The following is a 20,925-nucleotide window of genomic DNA, read 5'->3' as shown; positions in this document are numbered from 1 at the left end:
ATGGAGCGCACAATGCATGCTATGAGGGGGATGACCAGATGGCCCAGGAGACGTAAGTAAAACTTTTTCTCAACTCCCTATAGGCTGCCTAACTTCCAATGGGTCTCCCTGGACATACATGAGCTATTTTGTTATAATATAATATAATAATAATAATATACAGTATTTATATACCGCCTTTCTTGGTCTTTATTCAAGACTTTATTCAAGGCGGTTTACACAGGCAGGCTTATTAAATCCACGCAGGGATTTTTACAAATTGAAAGAAGGTTCTCTCTTTCAAGAACCACCACATTCAAGATGATACACTCCGATCTGGTTTAACATTCTGGCCTCCATCCTCCCACGCTCCGAGCAGATGGAACAGCTCAGCTGCAGCTTGCCAGCTGCTTCAAGGTCACACGGTGCCGGTGGCCTCGAACTGGCGACCTTGTGGATGTTAATCTTCAGGCAAATGGAGGCTCTACCCTCTAGACCAGACCTCCTCCTCCTGTTAGCGTAGTTCCAAAGAGATTCAGGGGGTGGATTGGGGTGGGGAAAGGGAGATAGGATCTCAGCATGCACTTCTGCTGTCAAGATCCTCCCACTTTGTGCTCCCTGCCCAGCCCAGTCCCTGAACCATTCATGTTCCTCCCTCCTACACCTGCCAAACTACTAGCTCCAGTGGGGTGTCTGGAATCTCCATTGGGGTTTCTGGGACCTGTGGGGCTCAGGCCATTTGCACTGGTTGCCCTGAAGCGCATGACACTGGCTCAGATTTCATGCTGCTGGACTAGGGTTTATGATGTTGGATCACAAGATCTGCCATTGTATGCCCCGGACAGGATTGGTCTGAAAATGAGTTTAATGGGGTTTCCTTCCATTATGTAAGTGTGCATAAGATTGGCTGTCAAACAATGAGAAGGCCCTCTCTGTAAGTTTAAAGTCTTTAAAAAAATTACATCAGTGCCACCAGAAAACAGCATGTTAATGTAACTATAATTGTGATTTAAACATGAATAATGTAATTTAATTTAAACCTGTAGTCATATATCGGGGAAAGGATCTTGGCAAGTATGTCAGTTCTGTCATGGAATATGTGGTTTTGTGTTTCCTTAAATATGGCCGAAAAGATAAATGATTGTTTCTCAACAATGTTATACTGTCTGTTCTTCTCATTATTTAGCACATTCCCATACTTTACCTTGTAAGATTCAAAGGCTCCAATCCTATAAATAATAATAATAATAATAATAATAATAATAATAATAATAATAATAATAATAATAATAATAATAATAATACAGGTATTTCTATTCTGCCTTTCTTGGTCCTCAGATTTCTCCTTAGACTTTATTCAAGGCGGTTTACATAGGCAGGCAAATTAAATCCCCGTAGGGATTTTTACAATTTGAAAGAAGGTTTCTATCTTTCAAGAAACCACAACATTCAGATGTTTCTTTCTTGATCTGGTTGCACATTCTGGCCTCCATCCTCCCATGCTCAGAGCAGATGGAATAGCTCGGCTCAGCTTGTCAGCAGCTTCAATGTCGCACGGTGCCGGTGGCCTCGAACTGGCGACCTTCGGATGTTATCTTCAGGCAAATGGAGGCTCAACCCTCTAGACCAGACCTCCTGCCCATACACGTTTCCCTTTGAGTAAGTCCCATGGAATTTAGTAGGCATTTATCTATTAAATTATTAACAGGATTGTGCTGTAGCAGCCAAATCCTATGCTTCCCTAGTGCCCAGGGCTACAGCAGCACCAAAATGGTGATCGCTGTGTCCTATAGGGCAGGGAAGCAGTGCCAAATCTCCTTAGGGCAATGGTGTAGCTAGTGAAGGGTGGGGGGGTAGTTCGCCCTAGGTACCAGCTGGGGAGATGGCACCACAAGTGACCAAAATCGCGAACATCATTAGGTTAGGGTTAGGAATGGTTAGTGGTTAGGAATAATACCATCATACTATATGCCGTTGGGTGTGGAATTTCCAGCAGAATGCAATGAAGAAAACCAGAATGAAATATCTCCTTTCTATCAAAAGTTATGGCCAAAAAACTGGAAAACAGAAAATGCATGGAGCCCTATGGAAAGTGAATCTGGGCCATATCACACGTTTACTCACGAGTAGGTGTAGGGTGGGCAGACAGTGGGAGGTGGGGCTGGGATCCAGCAGTTATGCCGGATCCCAGCCCCTATTCCCGGGGAGAACGGAGCGGCTCCAAGCCACTCCACTCTCCTTGGACTTGCTCTATCTCAAGAGGTGGCACAAGTCCAAGGAGACTCATAGGGGCCAGAGGTTCTTATCCAGGGGTAAGGGGAAAGGTTTCTCCTTGTCTCTGGCTGAGCTGATTTGGCCCCTATGCTGCACTGGATAAAGAGCAAGCCTCTTGGCTTTCCTGTTCCAGCGCAGGATAGGATTGTGCCCTAAATTAATTAATTAATGAAGTCATGTGGGGTGACAAAAATTTATGGGTCTCAGGTGTCAAATGACCTAGCTACGCCACTGCCTCTGATAAAAGTAACATTTGCTTTGGTTCTCAGAGTCTAGCAGAAAAATGTATGGAGGATTCAGAGGCTGTGAGGGGACAAATTTTGGTTTGAGGTTAGTACTAGATGGGTTCCTGTCAGATATCTCTGTAAGCTAGTAACATTATCTACTTTTTTCCTACCTTTATTTCTATCTTTATCTTATGAGTAGCCATTCTGCGCACTGGGCAAAATCTACAGGAAACCTTCAGTGCTCTCATTCATTTCATTATGACCTGCATAGGATAAATTCATGGTGGCCTGTGCACCCCCTAAAAGAAGTCATAACTTATGCCAAAAATACAACATATGCTTCACATCAAACTGAAAGCACATAGAGTTATAGCATGAATATAGTACATGGCCGACAGTTGTAGAATGCATGATTTTCACTATTTTACCACATCTCAAATTATTTATTTTAAATCAAATCTTGCTGACATCATAAGAAAAAAAAATCATATCTTGGTAGTTCTTTGTACAGGTTTGACAAGTTGATGAACAACAATAGCTCCTTGTTAAGGGCAACAGTGCCCAGAATGATGAAATAAGGTAGTGGAAGAAATAGGCCTGATTGAAAATGAATATGCTTTAACCCTCTAAAATTAGCCCAAGATCATTCATTCATTCAAATATTTGCTATTTTTCTTCCCATGGGTCTAGATTAGTGTTTCCCAACTTTTTTGACTGTGACCCTAAATGCAGATTCCCTTTCATTCTGGTAACCAAGGAGTTGGTACATCTAAATCAGTGATTTTCAACCTTTTTCATCTCACAGCATACTGACAAGGCACCAAAATTGTCAAAGCACATCATCAGTTTTTTGACAAGGCACACTGCACTGATAGCAGGGGCTTGCATCCCCCAGTGACCCTAACAACGAATGATCCTCCCCCCCCCCAAACTCCCGTGGCACACCTGGAGACCATCTGTGGCACATTAGTGTGCCACGGCACAGTGGTTGATGACTGATCTAAATATTATGAATAATAATAATGCACCAAAGTGCTGAGAGTGAAGTTGTGTGGAACTTCAGTTCCAGCTGTGTGACCACACAGTTTATAGGGAATGCTACTTCCTGCAACCCTCAAGAACATCCACACGACCCTTGTTTGGGAACCACTGCTCTAGATTATTTGCCACAGTTTAGATTGCATTTCAGAATTAAAAAAAAGAAATTTTAGGCATGATTGAACCAAAGTTTGAGATCCATCCTGAGCCCCTTCTCTGAGAGTTTTTGCCCATGGGATTTTGCCCAGTATTTTCCTCATCTTTCTGAAGTCTGCTTTCCTAAAATCCAGGGTACTTGTCTGATTCCACTTGGCTTTTCCCATCTCAGTTGTGAATCCCATGAGGATATGGTCTTTCACTCCTAAGGTTTTCTCTGTCTTCACATCAGCAACCATTGGCCATTTCTGCCTTCACATCATCAACTGTCTCTCATCTAAAATAGATGACCCCCAGGTTCCCCCTTCTACTTTCTGGAACATAAAATATTCAGAGAGGCACATCAAGAATTTGTCCAATATTTCACTCTTGGCAGAGTATGTTTCCCAACAAATATACGGGTAGTTGAAGTCTCCCATCATTACCTCTTTTCTTTGAAAATTTGGCCATTTGCTCCGGGAAGGCATCATCCGGGTCTTCCTTCTGGCTCAATGGCCTATAACAGACTCCCATAGTTATTTCACTGCCACTTCTTTCCCCTGTCATTTTCACCCAAACACTCTCGTCTTGCCTTTACCTCTCACCTTCATGGATTTCTTCACATATATAAATTTCCTTAAATGAACAGCCCAACTCTCCCACTCTTCCTGTTTTATCTGGCATTCTTGAATAGAAGGGGGCAATTGGGAAGTATAACTTACTCATGTGTCTCAATCCCCCAGGTTTCAGTAATACTTACTAGATCACACTCATCTTCTTGTAGCAACAATTCTAGTTCGTCTTGTTTGTTCTCATACTTTGCACCTAAATGTAGAGTAAACTGAAGTCATGAAGTCATATAGAGTAATCGGAAGCCATTTGCCTCTCCATTTGTCCCTCACAATGGCATTTCCCATCTTTGCATGCTGTGGCCTTCCATAAGAAGTAGCAACAAAAATACAAGCTGTGCACCAAATTCATCACCTTCTGACTGAGATCCTCATAGCCTTTTGGGATTTGTTCAAGGGTATGCCTGGCAGTGTCGTTTGTTCCCAAGTGAACTGAATCAGCAAGAACAGGTAGCAGTCATTGGGCCTGATAAACCTCAGTTACCTCTGCATCAGATCCCTGATTTTTGCTGCAGTCAGGGAGACAGCACACCTTTTGTGGTAACTGATCCAGTTGGTACGTGGCAGCTTCCATCCCTCAGCCAGAAGTCTCCAATTACCACTATGTGCCTATGATTCTCCTCTGTTGCACAGCATTGCACAGATTGTCATCTGATACACAGCATCCCCTCCTCAGATGTTCTTGGTAGTAGGGGAGGTGGACTTACTCCCAGGAAAGTGCTATTGAATTGCAGCCTTAAGTCCATGCTTAAGCACATGCTCAAAAGTGAAACTTACTTTTGAGTAAATACAGCTAGAAGCATTCTGTACAGCTGCAATTCTGTACATGCTTACGAAGCAGTTAAGATGCTGTGGAACATTCTTCAAAGTAAACATGCATAGGACTGCACTGCTAGTTTGGCATAGTTGGGCCCCGTATACCAAATTGTCTATGTATGTATACCCATCTAAATTAAAATTACCCCACACCTCTTTAACCCTGGCCATTCAGAACTGACCCAAACAAAAAAGCCTTGTGTTGCTTTCAGAAGGCATTCCTACTCATACATTTACATTTCTGTAAGGGTTTCCACAACTGTGGGGGTAGTTACTAAGAAAGCCTCACTGGGCACCCTTGCTGTTTGCATTTATGTATGCATACTGAACTGAAGAAGATGCCCTTGGTTAGTCATAAGACTTGGAACAGAGACGTTGGGAGAAGGTAATCTCTAAGGTATGTGTGGGCTTGTTTTATACATCAGAACTAAAACCTTGAATTGTGCCTGGAAAATAACAAGAAGCTAGACTCTTTGCCAACTTACCCATTTCTGTTTCTCACATATCTTTGATGAAAAGCACCCCCCAAGCAACTAGTATTTATTTTTTGAAAATAAAATAGTTCCGTTTAGTTTTTAAAATTGTAATGGCTGTTCTGCTGCTAATATTTAACAACTGTGAGGTGTACAATTTTCGAAATGTAGGAGAAAGTGCAAGATCACTCTCACCTACTTAGACCTTCAAAAAAGACATTCAGTCAAGCCATCAGCAACATGGCAGGCAGTTACTAACAGCCCATGCCATGCAGGAAGGTCATTGCTTATTGGTTGGCTGATTTAAAGCCTACCCTTGCTGATTGCCTCTGAAAATATAGGTAGGCCTGAATGGAATAATTTATTGTCATTATTGTTGTAATACACTAGGAGTCCTAGTGTTAGAGAATGTAGTTGCATAAACATCACAAAACAAATATCAATTTGTAGTTCATTAGAAGCCTATTCCATATAAAACGATTTTGCATCTGCAGTTTATTTTTTTTAGATTCGATTGTGCCCAAGTTTATCATCTGTGGGTTTGCTTTTCTAGGTAAAACAAAAAAAACTTTACTACCTGACATTTTTCACTAAGATGTTTCCTTGAGCTTCTTATTTGAAAAGCCAAGCAGTTGTCTACTATCTACACAGCTTGATAACTAATCTATGTATTCAGAAAAAAAGCACTTTTAGGACTATGGGCGCAATCCTAACTTGTGCTGGAATAGGCAAGCAAGGAGGCTTGTGCTGTATCCAGCGCAGGATTGTGGCCAGCAGCGGCTTAGCCAGAGGCAAGGGGAAACGTTTCCCCTTACCCTGGGTAAGCGTTGCTGGCCACAATGGGTCTCCTCGAACTTGCGCCACCTCCTGAGGTGGTATAAGTGTGAGGAGAGCGGAGCGGCTTAAAGCTGCTCTGTTCTCCCTGGGGATGGGGGTTGGGATCTGGCATAACTGCCAGATCCCAGCCCTGCCTGCCTCTCCTCGCCCGCCCGCCCGCCCCTGGGACCGCCCATCATCCTCCCTCCCCCTGCCCAGGAACGCCTCCCTCCCTCCTCCTGTCTGCCCCCGTGCCTACCTTTTACGCTTGCATCGGCGCAGGTGGGCCAACACAAGCGGCAGAGGGGAAACTGGAGTGGAGGCATCTGTCAGCCTCCGCAGGCCGGCGCTTCTCAGAGCGCCTGCCTGGCTTCCCCTCGAGGAGGTGCAAACGTGCTTTATGGCACGTTTGTGACCCTCCCAGGCTGGCCCAAGGGACTTGGGCTGGCCTATCTCAACATTTGGATTGCACTCTGTAGCACTTAGATTACAGAAGGGGGAACTAACATCTGGATTCTCCCCAAAATCTGTGAACATAGAACACTATCATGCAAGGAAAAGGCTGGACTAGAACCTAACATCCTGACATGTTGGCCTTCAATGGTCAGAGAATTTTGATGTAGAGGAGCATTAAAATGTTCTGTGCTCCTCTCATCTACTGAAGTGGTACTGTCCCAAATGAGCTGTACCACACATTCTTTCCAAATGTGTAGATTGATCCTTAGTTTAATTTGCTTTACGTATATACAATAGTGTTCCAAGTAGTATAGGAGATCTATAGGACATTCTTGGTTGAGCTTTTTACAGAAGACTCAGTCAGAAATTCCAGACAAATCCCTTTATCTTAGACTTTACCATTATTATTATTATTATTATTATTATTATTATTATTATTATTATTATTATTATTATTATTATTATTATTAATAATAATAATAATAATAATAATAATAATAATAATAAATACAGGTATTTATATACTGCGTTTCTTGGTCTTTATTCAAGACTTTATTCAAGATCTGCTTCATTCAGAGCACAATCCTGGGTTCCTCTTCACCTGGCACCAGTCTCCTGCGCTGGCCTATGAGTGTCGCAAAAATGCTGTAAAGCAAGTTTGTGAGGACTTGTGAGCTGGGTAGGCTGGCACAAGGATGTGTGCCAACTTCCTGGTGCCAGATTTGGTGCTGGACCCAGTGAATTCACACCAGCCTAGGGAGACCAGCATGGGGGTTTAGAGAGGGTGGCAGAAGGGCTATGTGTGGGGGAGGACTGGGTGGGCGGACTGGGCCGGGAAAGGGGTAGGATCAGTCTTGGTAACTTAGGCTGGATCCTAACCCCCCTCTCAGCCAGCCCAGTGTAACACTGGGCAGCTCAGATTTGCATCAGCAATTTCACTGGTGCAGATCCAAGTAGCCCCTAGGGGTAGCTGGCGTGCAACATGAGGTAAGGAGATAGTTATTCCCTTACTCCAAGTTGTGCTCAGGCCACCTCCTAAGCATATTTGTTTCAGTTCTAATCTACCATTTCACATGACTCTACACTGATGTAAACATTCTGATTCTGTGCCAAGGGAGCATTTCATTTTACTGCTTTCCTGTTTGCTGAGGGCCACAGAAGAAGTGGGACTCCTCTATCAAGGATGGTGGGAAATGACTGTCTTCTTGCATACACAGAGACGAAGCAAAACATTGGTCAAATTAAAAAGATAAAAATGTTGACTTTGGCTAATTACTTGTGTTAAATCAAAGTGCTGTTGCTTAATTTGTTTCAAGAGAACTTTCCATGACTCAAGTTGTAGCTTCTGTTTTCAATGTAATGGCTTATCCCAGGAACATATGAAGTAGGAATAGATTAAAGTTTTCTTGAGCAGATGCTGAGTTCAATAATTTAATCAATGAGTATCAACAGAGAGTCCCAATACACCAGGGATTAGGAGGAATGGCTACCAGAACAGAGTATGCTACATGAGTACTAGCATTCTCTAGAAATCTATTAGTAAAACGGTGGACTATTCATCTGATTGAAATTTGTAGATAACTTTGAAAACTGTTGAATTGTGAACCATGTATACCATGTTTGTATATTTTTGTACTTTCCTTCGAACAGGGTCGTGCAATGCAGTGGTGACAAGCGAGGAAGAACTGCCCTGTCGTTGTCCCTGGAAAAGCACCCAGCGACCCTGCCTGCTTACTCTTGAGGAGGTTCTCTTTACTCCCGCTTTTTGGGTGTAAGGAGGGCCTCCTCAGGTGTAAGCAGGTAGCTGTGGTGCCTTTCCACAGATTACGATGGGACGATTCTGCCTCACTTGCCACCCCCACACCACACGTCCCTGCCGTCTAAATAACTCCCCCCATAACAAATATGATTCAATACCTGCTTCCTATGGGGAGTGGGTTACACATGTAAACAAAAAAAAGTTATAATAATCTCCTGGATTCCTACAATTCAAAAATATTTGATCAGATCAGTACTTTTTGCAATCAAAATCTTTATCCACTATGTATCCTCCTAGTACACCTAAACAATATTCCGCATCATATCACAAAATCAAACTCCAGGTTGGACCAGTCCAAGGTTATTTTCCCAAGGCATGTTCAGTGGGACATGAAGGGCGCAATCCTAACCCCTTATGTCAGTGCTTTCCAGCACTGGTATAGCGGTGCCAATGGGACGTGTGCTGCATCCTGCAGTTGGGTGTCACTCACTGAGGCCTCCTCAAAGTAAGGGAATGCTTGTTCCCTTACCTCAGAGCTGTGTTGCCCTTATGTCAGTGCTGGAAAGCACCAACATAAGGGGTTAGGATTGCGCCCGAATTGTGATTAGGATTGCAGTGTTAGATTAACAGCCTAGTCACAATATAAAGAAAGTTCTTGTTGAATGTAAACAGCATAAAGCGTTCTCTCCTCTTCCCATTTTAATTTTTTACTTATCTCTTTATCATGCACAACAATTTGAAATAAAGTTGCTTTTCAAAACAGTTTCTTTGAGTCAGTGAGTTTTATGCACATGGTTTGTACATTCATGGATAGGCACTTGAAGTTAGTTGAATAAGTGGATATACTCAGGCATGATTGTGAGAACTGCACATATTTTGGCAACTCAAACAATAAGTTTTCCTCTCATCCGTTTGTCCAGGCAACACAAATGAATACATATAGAATTCTGAACATACATACTGTATCTTGTGATAAGTTTCCAGGCTCCCATCTACAGTCTTGTGCCTATTTAAATAGATGTAAGACCAATTTAGATGGTTTCATTTTCTGTGTTTGCTCTGTTTCTAGAATCAGTCAGTTTATTTGTCAGACTGAACTGGCAAAGAAACCTGAGAATAAACAGGGGACAAGTTAAGTTCAAAGCTGGCTTGCAGCTTGCTTGTTTGCAGTGCTGTGTGCCATTGCTCTCTGTCTCTTACTTTGTGGCAGCTCATAAGGCAAAGGAAATCTTTCTCATTCCTGCCAAAGCTAAGGCTAGGGGAAAACAGCCCACTTTGGTATTCGCAGTACAGTTATGACAAATGCATGGCCTGTGTTCTGAGTGTTAAGGGAAATGTAAAAACATGTCTAGTTGTTGTGAATGCTCACATGGTGATTTGTTGGTTTGATTCTTCAGGTCGTGATTTGGCAAGCACAACCCTCCCTGGATACCCTCCGCACGTCCCCCCTGCTGGACAGGGCAGCTACTCTGCTCCAACGCTGACAGGGATGGTGCCTGGTGAGTTTTCATAAAAAAAAGAAAGAAGCAGTCTTTTAGCAGGGAAGCCAAGGGCTTCTGTTGTGTTCTGTTTTTATGCCAGCAGCGGTCTGAGTTATGGCAATGAAAGAAAGAGGAAATGTAAAATAGGGCAAACCGAACAGCTTCCTTTCTCTTTGCTTTATAACTTCACCCACCACACTGATCTATAACTCAGGTAAGCTGAAGCCCTCGAGTTCAAGCTCATTTAATAATAATAATAATAATAATAATAATAATAATAATAATAATAATAATAATAATAATAATAATAATAATAATAATAATAATAATAAAACAACTAGGTATTTATATACCGCCTTTCTGGTCATCGGATTACTCACCTGACTTTATTCAAGGCGGTTTACATAGGGAGGCATTTCTAAATCCCTCAAGAGGATTTTTACAATCATAGAGGTACTCTCTTTCAAGAACCAACAACATTTCAGAATGGATCTTCCTGGTTTTGGTCTCACTTCTGGTCGCCTCCAGTTCTCCCATACAAGCTGACAAGCAGCTCCAGCTCTCACATGGAGGGCAGTCAAGACGCTTCTTGCTCACACCAAGAGCAGGTGGAATCACTCAGCTTGGCTTGTCAGCTGCTTCAAGGTCTCGCCATTCTCAGCCATTCAGAGAGCTGCTGGTGTCCTCAAACTGGTGACCTTCTGATGTTATCTTCGGGCTAACGGAGGCTCTACCTTCTAGACCAGACCTTCTGCCCTGAGTCAAGCCCTGCTTGAAGTCAATTGGAGACTTAAATTCATGTACCTGTACTTTGACTTCACTGGAATGGTAGACTGGGTAGCAAGAGAATTTATTCCATCAAAATTGTAGAAAAAGAAGCGTCTAGCCCTGCTGCATGGCTGTTGGATACACATGATAAAATGTACATAAGGTTAATCTCTGACTTACCTCGCTTCTCTGAATTTTTGTCATGTGAATCATTTTAATTAACTTAGCCATAAGCATTTCTTGCATTTGTGCCAAAGAAATCTCATAGTTTGAAATTACACTGCTTAATGTGGGTACTGCAAATTATCTCATCCAAGGCTTTTCACACTTGAGATCTTAGCCATTAATGTCTCTAGTGAATCACCTAATGTTCCCTGATGTTCACCTTTGCTCTTTATTATATCTTCTTTAAAAGAAGTCAACCATTTCTGGGTGTTTTTGAAATATCATTGTCTCAAACTGGGCATTATCTTTGAAGTACTGAGTGCCCTCTACAAGGAACAGGGCTTTCAAATTCTTCAGTAGCTGGGAAGTTGGAAAAGTGTTCTGTTTTTACTGGCGGACTTTTATATTATAGTGCAGACATTGGGCAGATATCAACTGGTGATATTGGGTACTGTGGAATTATTGTCCTCCTGTGTAGAACTATAGTTAAGTGGTACAAAGATATGATTTAAGAAAGATGTTATTCTTCATAAAGAGAGACGGATGGAATTTCACAGATATGTAGAGGAAATTCTCCTGTCCCAAATTCTAGGCAGTCATGATGGTGGATCTTTGGGAAGAAGAATCAGGAATGTCCCACCCTTGGTTATACAACTACCCTGCTTCTTCTGACTGATCAGACAGTATGAGGTTTATCAGCACAAACAAAATATCAACAGTATTAGTTCATCCATTTCCACCTTTTCATCAACTTTTTGTTCAATGAATATTTGATTGATTGATTTCCCCCCACAACATTCATTGCTATCCCTATTATTAACAGAATCATTAAATTCACTTTTCCTTAACTCAGTTATTATATGCAGGTGGAGACACTGAAAAATGAGACTCTCTCTGATACAGTGCTAAGGGCCCAATCCTATCCAATTTTCTAGTGCACTCTGTCCTGGAGCGTTGCCTTGAGGCAGTTGGGATCTGGATGAGGGTGAACAAGCTGAGATTAAATCCGGACAAGACAGAGGTCCTCCTGGAGCAGAAATCCATGATGTGGGTGCTGGACTATCGTCCTGCTCTGAATGGGGTTGCACTCCCCCTGAAAGAGCAGGTTTGCAGCTTGGGGGTTCTCCTGGACTCGTAGCTCCTCCTGGATGTCCAGGTGTCAACTGTGGCCAGGGGTGCCTTTGCCCAGCTTCGGCAGGTGTGCCAGCTGCGGCCGTACCTGTCTCAGGTGGACCTGGCCACGGTGGTCCATGCCATAGTGACATCAAGATTAGATTATTGTAACGCGCTCTATGTGGGGCTCCCCCTGAAGACGGTCCGGAAGCTACAGCTAGTGCAGAATGCGACAGCTCGGGTAGTTGCTGGGGGTCAGCGGTTCGTCTCTGTCACGCCGCTACTCCAGCGGCTGCACTGGCTGCCCATTCGTTTCCGGGCTGAATTCAAGGTGCTGTTTATGACCTTTAAAGCCCTAAACGGTTTGGGACCAGAGTATTTGAGAGACCGCCTTCTTCCGTATAATCCAGTCCGTTCTCTTAGGTCATCAGAAGGGGCCCTGTTGGTTGTGCTGTCATTGAGAGTGGTGAAGGGAATGGCGGCCAGAAACAGGGCCTTTTCGGTGGTGGCACCTGCACTATGGAATTCCCTCCACTTTGAATTGAGAGTAGCTTCCTCATTATTAGCGTTCTGGCGGGGCCTGAAGACTTTTTTTTATTCAGGAAAGCCTTCAAGGCACTATAAGGGCTGTTTTTATAAATTTGTCTTTTACTGTGTGTTTTCTATCTGCTGCTGTGTATTTTATCCATGTATTTTATCTTGTTTTAATTGTTTTTAACTGTTTTGTATTTTTAATGCTTATCTGTAGTTTTGTATTTTTAACCTGATTGTTAGCCGCCTTGGGTGCCCTTTGGGGAGAAAGGCGGAATATAAATCGAATGTATGAATGAATGAATAGTGCAGGTGCTGTTGCGCCAATGGGGTATGTACTGCTTCCTGTATTGGGGAGGCGGTCTTGGAGGTCTCCTCAAGGTATGGGAACATTTGTCCCCTTACCTCGGGGCTGAATTGTGGCTATACCAGTGCTGGAAAGTTGGATAGGATTGGGGCCTAAGATGCCTAAAAACAAAATGCAATAAACAGACATACAAAACCCTATAAAACTGCAATATAAAAAATATAATAAAATTAGTCCAATCAATTAATCTGATAACAATGCCATAACACATCAGCACATAGCCCTCGCAGCAGCCTAGACCAGTGGTTCTCAAACTTTTAGAATTGGGACCCACTTTTTAGAATGAGAATCTGTCAGGACCCACTGGAATTGATGTCATGACCAGAAGAGAGATCATCAAGCAGGAAAATTTTTTTTAACAATCCTAGGCTGCAATCCTATCCTCACTTACCCAGGAGTAAATCCCATTTACTATCATTAGTGTCATACAGAGTTGCCTGTTAAAAGTACAGATCTGTAACATTTCCCCAAATGCAGTCACATACTATGGAAGCATCAAGTCTAATACATTAAAAATAAAATTTTGAAATAAATGCGAACCTACTTATTTCTCTGGACTGTAACCAATTATTTTGCATATTGAGAGAACCACCCATAATCCTTGTTCATAACCTGAAAAGGGCAACTCGATTGGTCAGAGAATTCCAGTTATGCAGCTTGTTGCTTCAACCGTCCTTGGAAATTTTGCTGTTTGATATCATGACCTTAAGGACAGTAATCCGAGAATGACTGGAGGCCAGACTAGATATTCTGTGAGTCTTTTTTCTTGGAGCTTCCCGAGTCTTTTTTTTTTAAATTTTTTAATTTTTTTACATTTTTCTCCTACATTAATTGCTTGATGTCATCATCTGCCCTCACAAAAATGAAATTAGTCTTGAAGAGGAAAATCATAAATATGTGGTTTTCCCATCCGGACTATTTCCCACTATGCGTTAATCACTGTGGGGGGGGGGCACTATGTCAGGGAATCAGGATGGAAGCAGAGGATTAACTCCACTACTCTCACACTGCACCCTTGATCCAAACCAATGCCCCAGCAGCCATTATTTTTTTTCAAAAGAAAAAAAAATAGATAGGAGTGTAGTGGTTTGGGAGTTGGATCTGGAAGATTCAGGTTCAAATCCCTGCTCAGCCTCTTGGGTGACCTTGGGTCAGTCACTGTCTCTCAGCCTTGCCTACCTCACATGATTGATGTGAGCATGAAAGGATGGGAGAAACTATGTGCACCACCCTACACTCCTTGGAGGAAGGACTGGATAAAAATGTGAAAAGCAAATAAATAACACATAGTTTAGCCCTGAAATAGTCGTTTTTGAATGTGCCTACTGGTTGGCAACCTTCAGTCTCGAAAGACTATGGTATAAGCCTACAGCACCTGGTATTCCCAGGCGGTCTCCCATCCAAGTACTAACCAGGCCTGACCCTGCTTAGCTTCCGAGATCAGACGAGATCAGGCATGTGCAAGGTAACAGTTTCTACTGTTGTCGTGTGATTTATGTCCATTCATTCTTCTACAAACGGATTCTTCTTTTTCTCCTAATGTAAACCACTTAGGGCGCAATCCTAAAGCTCCCTTGGGCCAGCACAAGTCTCTTAGGCCGGCCCAGGAGGGTCATAAACATGCTGCAAAGCACATTTGTGCCTCCATTCGAGTCGGAGAGGCTGGCACAAGGATGCACCAACCTCCCCCTGCCACCGCGGGCCCCAGGACGAGTTTGTGCCAGTATTTCCAGACCAGTGCTGGATCCTAGCCCCATTCCTGAGCAGACTGGGGCAGTTCCAGGCTGCTCAGATTTGCGCCACCTCTATAGGTGGCATGGATCAGAGTAGCCCCATTGGAGCTGCTGCGGTGTCACCTGAGGTAAGGGGAATTACTTCCTCTTGCTCCAAGCTGTCCCACAGTCAGCCCCAAACTTGTGCTGGATACAGTGCAGGCCTGCTGGCTTGCCTGTTCCAGCGTAAATCAGGATTGCGGTGCCCAGAGCATTACTTTCAGGTGATGGCACACATGACTTTAATAGGCGTTCAGACAGTTGCAGACCTGGCCCCTGTGCCTCCCTGGGGCACAGAACTGCAACATGCAGCCCCCCCCCCACAACACACTGCCTCCCCCAGTGGATACTTACCCAGCCATACAGAGCCTCATGCAACTTTCCAGGGTGCTCCAAAAGCCTTCTGAGGCCTCCGGAAAGCTGTTAAACAGCACTTCCGGTTTTCCGATGAAAATGGAAGTACTGTAACAGTGCTCCGGAGGCATCAGAAGGCTTTTGGAGTACCCACAGACACAGTGCAGGGCTTCGCCTGCCCGCGTAATGGCTCCGGAGGGCGTGCAGGAGATGGCAGCATGCCGTGGCCGGCACAGCGGTGCCGCCCCACAGGACCCACAGGCATGGTGATGGGACTTCTGCCCCCTGACCCCACCCCAGGACAGCCACTGCATTCAAATGAATAAGCCTATGAAAATGTATCTAATGTTAGGTTTAGTGATGGTGTCTTTGGAGTAAACAGAGTTGGCACCAGGAAATGTTGCTGGGCTTAGTTATGATCTGTGAGTCCGGGCTCCGTTGGTGGTATTGTTCAAAGAGCTGTGTCAGGTAGATTGGTATTCATAAGCAAGAATTCAAACTTTATTTATTTATTTAGAAGATTCTATACTGCCTTTCCCCAGGCTAAAATCCTGGTGCTCGTCAATTTACAAGGTTAAAACATACATAATAAAACATACATTATAATACTACTTAAAATTACAGTGCCCTAAAACAGCAGATTAAAATATAAAACCATCAGGCAAATAGCAGCTAAAAGTCAGATAAAATGTCCAGCAGGTCGCCCAATATCCTCAACTGTCAAAAAATTTTTCCCCCATCCTACCCACCATTAAAAGTTATTTGAAATTTTAAAAAAAAATGGTCAAGACCTGTTCAGAAAGTGTCCAGGGAGGGGGTGACTGATTGTAATTCAGGGAGTTCCACAATCGGAGAGTCACCACTGAGAAGGCTGTTCCTGTCACTGCTGCCCCCTTACTTCAGTCAAGGAGAGAATGCAAAGATCGGCCTCCTCTGAAGTTCTCAGAAGGTGAGCCAGTCCATGGGAAAAGGTGTTCCTGCAGATACTCTGACCCAAAACCAATACTCTGACCCTAAGTTAAAATGTCATACTGTTTAGAAAACTTTATATGTGCCATTGTGTGAATTTCAAAGAACGAGGCTCTGTTGGTCTAATTTCCATAGATAACAGACTTTGTTTTGAGGACCACATAGCCACACAGATTAAGTACTATGTTGCCTTCGGTTCTTCCTTTAATAACAACCTTCTCTCTAGAAAGGTGAAGGTTATCTGCAATTCTTTTTAAGCTCTTTTGCTCATTTAAACTAGACTTTGCTAACTAGCATCCGGAATACTTCTTGATCCTCTCTTGTCTCTTATCATTTGGAGGGCCTGTTTCAGAAGCCTCTTACAAATGCATGCAGTCGTATATGGTTTGGCTCCGAAACAGCCGACAGTTCAGCTTTATTACGCACACATCAGTGTTTGTACTCTGATATGACTGAATTATTCTGTCCTGACATTTATACAAGGAGAATTCATTTCACCAATTCTCAGAGACTCCACTTCTAGACATACTGATCTCCTATAATAATTTGCAGAGCATATGCAAAAGAAAAAAAAAAGTGGTTATGTTAAATCCTTTAATAATTAGCCATAAATTAGGGCTATAATTAACATGTGAAGAAGAAATACATGATAAGAAATGAGCAAGGAAGTTTTTGTTTCATGCTTTTTGACCATGCCAAACAACCTCATTTTGTTCTGAAAAGTGCTACAGTAGGCAGATGTAGACACACAGACTATGCTTCTCAATGTACATAGTATTTGCCACATAATGTATGTGCTAGGTAACCTGAAAGCTGGATTGTTTCAAGCTGGGCAGAACAGGGAGGCAGCTGATTTGGAACCAGGCGTGTCATTCCCAGGAGTTGAGAAACCTGATTAATATTGGAAAGCATTTAACAGAATTCCCATTAGGATTTGGTTTGGAGTTTAACACATACAGTAAAACAAGTCGCTATCATATTGAACTGATGCACATTATCAGGGGCTTAGGGAGCTTACTGCAGCCAATAGGGAGTGATTTTAGACCAGTTTCAGTGTTTACTTATTACACATCCGGGCTCCCAGAAAGCTCTTATTCTCAGCAGTAAGAGTAACATTTAAAATATTTTAATTGTGCGCACAAATCCTGAATGTCTATACCAGCTGCATGTCAACCAGTAAAAACCTTACTCCTGAACTGCCTCCCTGATCCAAATACCACCCCCCCCCCAGCAGCTGTTTTTAGAAACAGAAAAATACATGGGGAGCTCCAAACATGGACACCCACATAGCATCCAGTTTGGCCTCTATACTCCTAGCAGCAGTAGTGCCGGCATTCTGCCACTACTAACACACCAGGAACTGCACACACTATAAAAATGTTGCTCTTTCTGGCAGTGCCATTGGCAAGAGTGAGGGTTTCCTGTTATCTCCTGCCAGAGAAACTGGTCTTAAAAATTGTTCATTATAAGCAGTCTGGAAACAATATGAAATGTGTGATTTAGTAAGGAGAGAGTTTAGTATGATATGAATTTGGATTTGTACATGAAGCCTACCGTGATTAAGGAGCCTAGTGAAAGCCAGTGCGGTGTAGTGGTGAGAGTATCAGATGAAGACCAGAAAGAGCCAAGTTCAAATCCCTGCCCAGCTCAGAGACCTTGGGCCTGTTTTCTCTAAACCACAGCATGATGCTGTAGCATCATGACTGAGGATGAAATAACCTGTTGCATGCCTCCCTCCTCCCCCCCCCTGTCTATTTAAACAGGTGGTTGGGGGTGGGGAGATGGGCCATAGGAAAACCAAGGTGGGGTAGGGAGACTTTAGTACTTTGCCTCCACTTGCTGTAGTGTTGACCATAGGAAAAACATTTCCACTGAAAGTGGATGGAAGCTTTTCAAATTGCAAATTTACTATTGCAAATATTGTGTGGGCAGAAAAGGGGGAGGGTGGCATTCTGATTGGACCCAAGGCAGGGTCAAAGCATTCAGTCTCCCTGCCATGTTTTCCCAGCATTTCAACACCCCCCCCCCTTCCTGGCACGTTAATTAAAGAAAGAGAAACAGAAGGCAAAATGCATATTACACACCCTACAGGCTAAGTAACTGAGCTGCAAAACAAGACTCCCCAGCCGCCCCCTTCAAATCTTACTTCTGCAGTCTTGCCCTTAGGCACTAAGATTTGAAAAGCAGTACACCGCTACTTCATCATGTAGTAGAAAAGCACCCAGTTTTGACTCAAGAGAACCTTGTTCAAATTATGCTTGTAAGTATAATTATACATGTAAGAATTATACATGTAACTATAATAAATAACTGAAGTTATCTGACAACAATAAGGCTGATATTCATATTTTACTCTGGCCCTGTGTCATTTCATATTTGCTTCTTTATGCATGTGTATTTTGGGGAATTGTATTGCTATATTCTGATTGGAGCTGCTCCATATTAGAATACAGTTGGATAATGGGGTGGTTCAATGGTGATGGTGGATAGTCAGGAACATTTTCTGTCTGCTCATTTGCTTATTTGAATTTATTGCTTGTCCTAAGGCTCTGTATAGATGACTGCATTTCCTTCTTGTTTCATTTCTCACTCAGGATCTGAGGTCTGATTTATATGTTGCTTCTGTGGCACGATCGCCGCCACAAAAAATCCTTCCCTCATGGTCGGCTCTCATGCGGCATCATTGAAAGCCCTGTATAAGTTGCTTTGAACTTTGAAGTAGGAAAAGTGGGGTGTAATACAGCAATTTATAAGGATGTTACATGATTCCAGAAAGGCAAATGTTTCCTCAGAAGCAAGCAGGGCTATCAAATATGTTTGATAGCAGGAAGCATTTGGTACCAAATTACCAAGGGCAGATGGCTGTCTGTACTTCGTTCTGCTTCTGAACTTAGGGCAGTGGTTCCCAAACTTTTAAGCATCAGGATCCACTTTTTAAAATGACACTCTACCAGGACCCGCATGGGTTTACCAGATTTTTTAAAAGGGGATCGATCGATCGATCGATCTATCTATCTATCTATTGAGAGCCCAATCCTGTGGCTGGCGGTTCTGTGCCACCGACCACAGTTGCAAATGTGCCGTAAGGCACATTCGCGGGGCTCACTGCCAGGCTCCTGCCGTTGCTAGCCCAGCGTCAGCCGGTGTTGGGCTAGCACAGGGCGGTCGCCCAGGTTCCGCGGCTCTGCAGTCTCCCAGACTGCAGAGCAGTGGAACGGGAGGTGGGGGTGTGGATGGGGGCATGGAGGAGGCATTCCGGGGAGGTGAGGGTGTGGGAAGGAGGTGTGCCGACGGGCGGGTGGGAGGCATGCCAGGGGGTGGGTGGGAGGAGGATCCGCGGAGCTGAGCTCTGCAGGATCCAGGACGCTCGTGGAGGGCTGCACGCCCTGCACGAGCGCCTTTTCCTTACCACCAACCAAAAGGTTGTATATCCCCAGGTTGAATAAAGTGAATAGCCCCGTTGCAGGGCTGCTTACCTTACTCAGGGGAAGAGGACGAGTACGAGTACAAGAGAAGCGGACAAAGTCCCCTTCACCCAAGGAGCCTCCTGCAGTAGTGCAGGAGGTGCAGGATTTGGCGGCAGCCCTTTTCGGTGCCGTCGAGCCTGGTCGTTCTGGGCAGTTCAGGATTGGGCTGTTATTTATTTATTTATATATTTATTTATTAGTAATATTCAGAAAAAAGACCCTCACACATTTATCTCCCTATATTTATATATGCTTGCAAACTGCAGAAGCTCAGCTCCTTGCAGGGCAGCTATCTTGCAAACTGCAGGCATTCAGCTCTTTGAAGGGTAATTAGCAGCTACAATATCTGATTTTTTTAAAATACCCCCAGGTCTTGAGGCAATTAGTTATTTGATCTTTCCATCACCCCTTGGTAACCCACCAAAAATCAGGTCACGACCCACTTCCCAATCCACACCTTGGGAACCACTGTCTTAGAGGCATGTAGTCGTAGTCTGCTGCTGGGGGCTGTGCTTGACTAAATGAATACTTGGTTTGATTCAGTATGGACAGTTCTTACAGATAATTTATAGGAATGCCTGTTAGATGAGTTGCCTTACTGCCCAATCCTCTGCTTCCTGGAGCCTACAGGAGCAGCAACACCAAAGCAGCTACCACTATAGCCAGTGGGCACTAGGAAGCCTCTGGGGGTCTCCTCAGACTTTTGTCCTCTTCCCCTGAGCAAGGGCACATGGGCCACAATGGATCTCAGTCAGTCTGCACCAGCTATTTTGCCAGCATAGTCTGGAGGAGCTCTGTGTTGGGCTTTTCGAAGTTCAGACACGAAGTTCAGAATCTGGTGGAGCAGGTCTCTGCCGGTCCCACCCCTCCCACCCCAGTTCTCCCCCCACCCTGCCCTCATTCCACTCTTGCTCCACCCTTCCTGTCCCTAGGGTCCCTTCCTGTCCCATTGCCACCCCACGATTTCACTTACCCCCGGCAGTGGTGTGTCCTTCTCCTGCCAGCGCTGAACCCAGCACCTGACTAGATTTGACCCAGCACCAGCTCTCCCTACTCTCCCAGTGCTGTAAACATGCTTAATGGCACATTTACGGATACAGCGCCGGTGCTAGGGCACAGCGCTGGCATTGGGAGGGTTCAGGTTTGGGCCCTTAGTCATTGAGGTACTCCCCATAAGTGGCTCCAGTGGAGGTTCAGCACTGATATGTGCAATAACACTGATGGCTGGTGTGATTGGTGTACTAGTAATATAATTGTGGGACCCACTGCGGTTTTGCAACAGCAGTCCTGTGGAAGAGGTAATATGGAAATTGAGCTTGACATTCACTGGCAATGG

At 43.9% G+C, this 20,925-nt stretch overlaps 1 protein-coding gene and 1 pseudogene across 1 annotated transcript in view; one reads left to right on the top strand and one right to left on the bottom strand.

The window, feature by feature from the left end:
* PAX5 (paired box 5) overlaps window positions 1-20,925 on the top strand; it is a 265,588-nt gene that overhangs the window by 195,793 nt on the left and 48,870 nt on the right. Inside the window, exon 8 of the mRNA XM_066613994.1 lies at window positions 10,000-10,101. Coding sequence (XP_066470091.1) covers window positions 10,000-10,101 — 102 coding nt within the window. The remainder of the gene's footprint in view (window positions 1-9,999; window positions 10,102-20,925) is intronic.
* Window positions 14,391-14,513, bottom strand: LOC136643156 (5S ribosomal RNA; annotated as a pseudogene).

This window comes from Tiliqua scincoides, chromosome 2 (assembly GCF_035046505.1).
Source record: "Tiliqua scincoides isolate rTilSci1 chromosome 2, rTilSci1.hap2, whole genome shotgun sequence".
NCBI classification, from domain to species: Eukaryota; Metazoa; Chordata; class Lepidosauria; order Squamata; family Scincidae; genus Tiliqua; species Tiliqua scincoides.
This window is presented reverse-complemented; position numbering and strand designations above follow the sequence as displayed.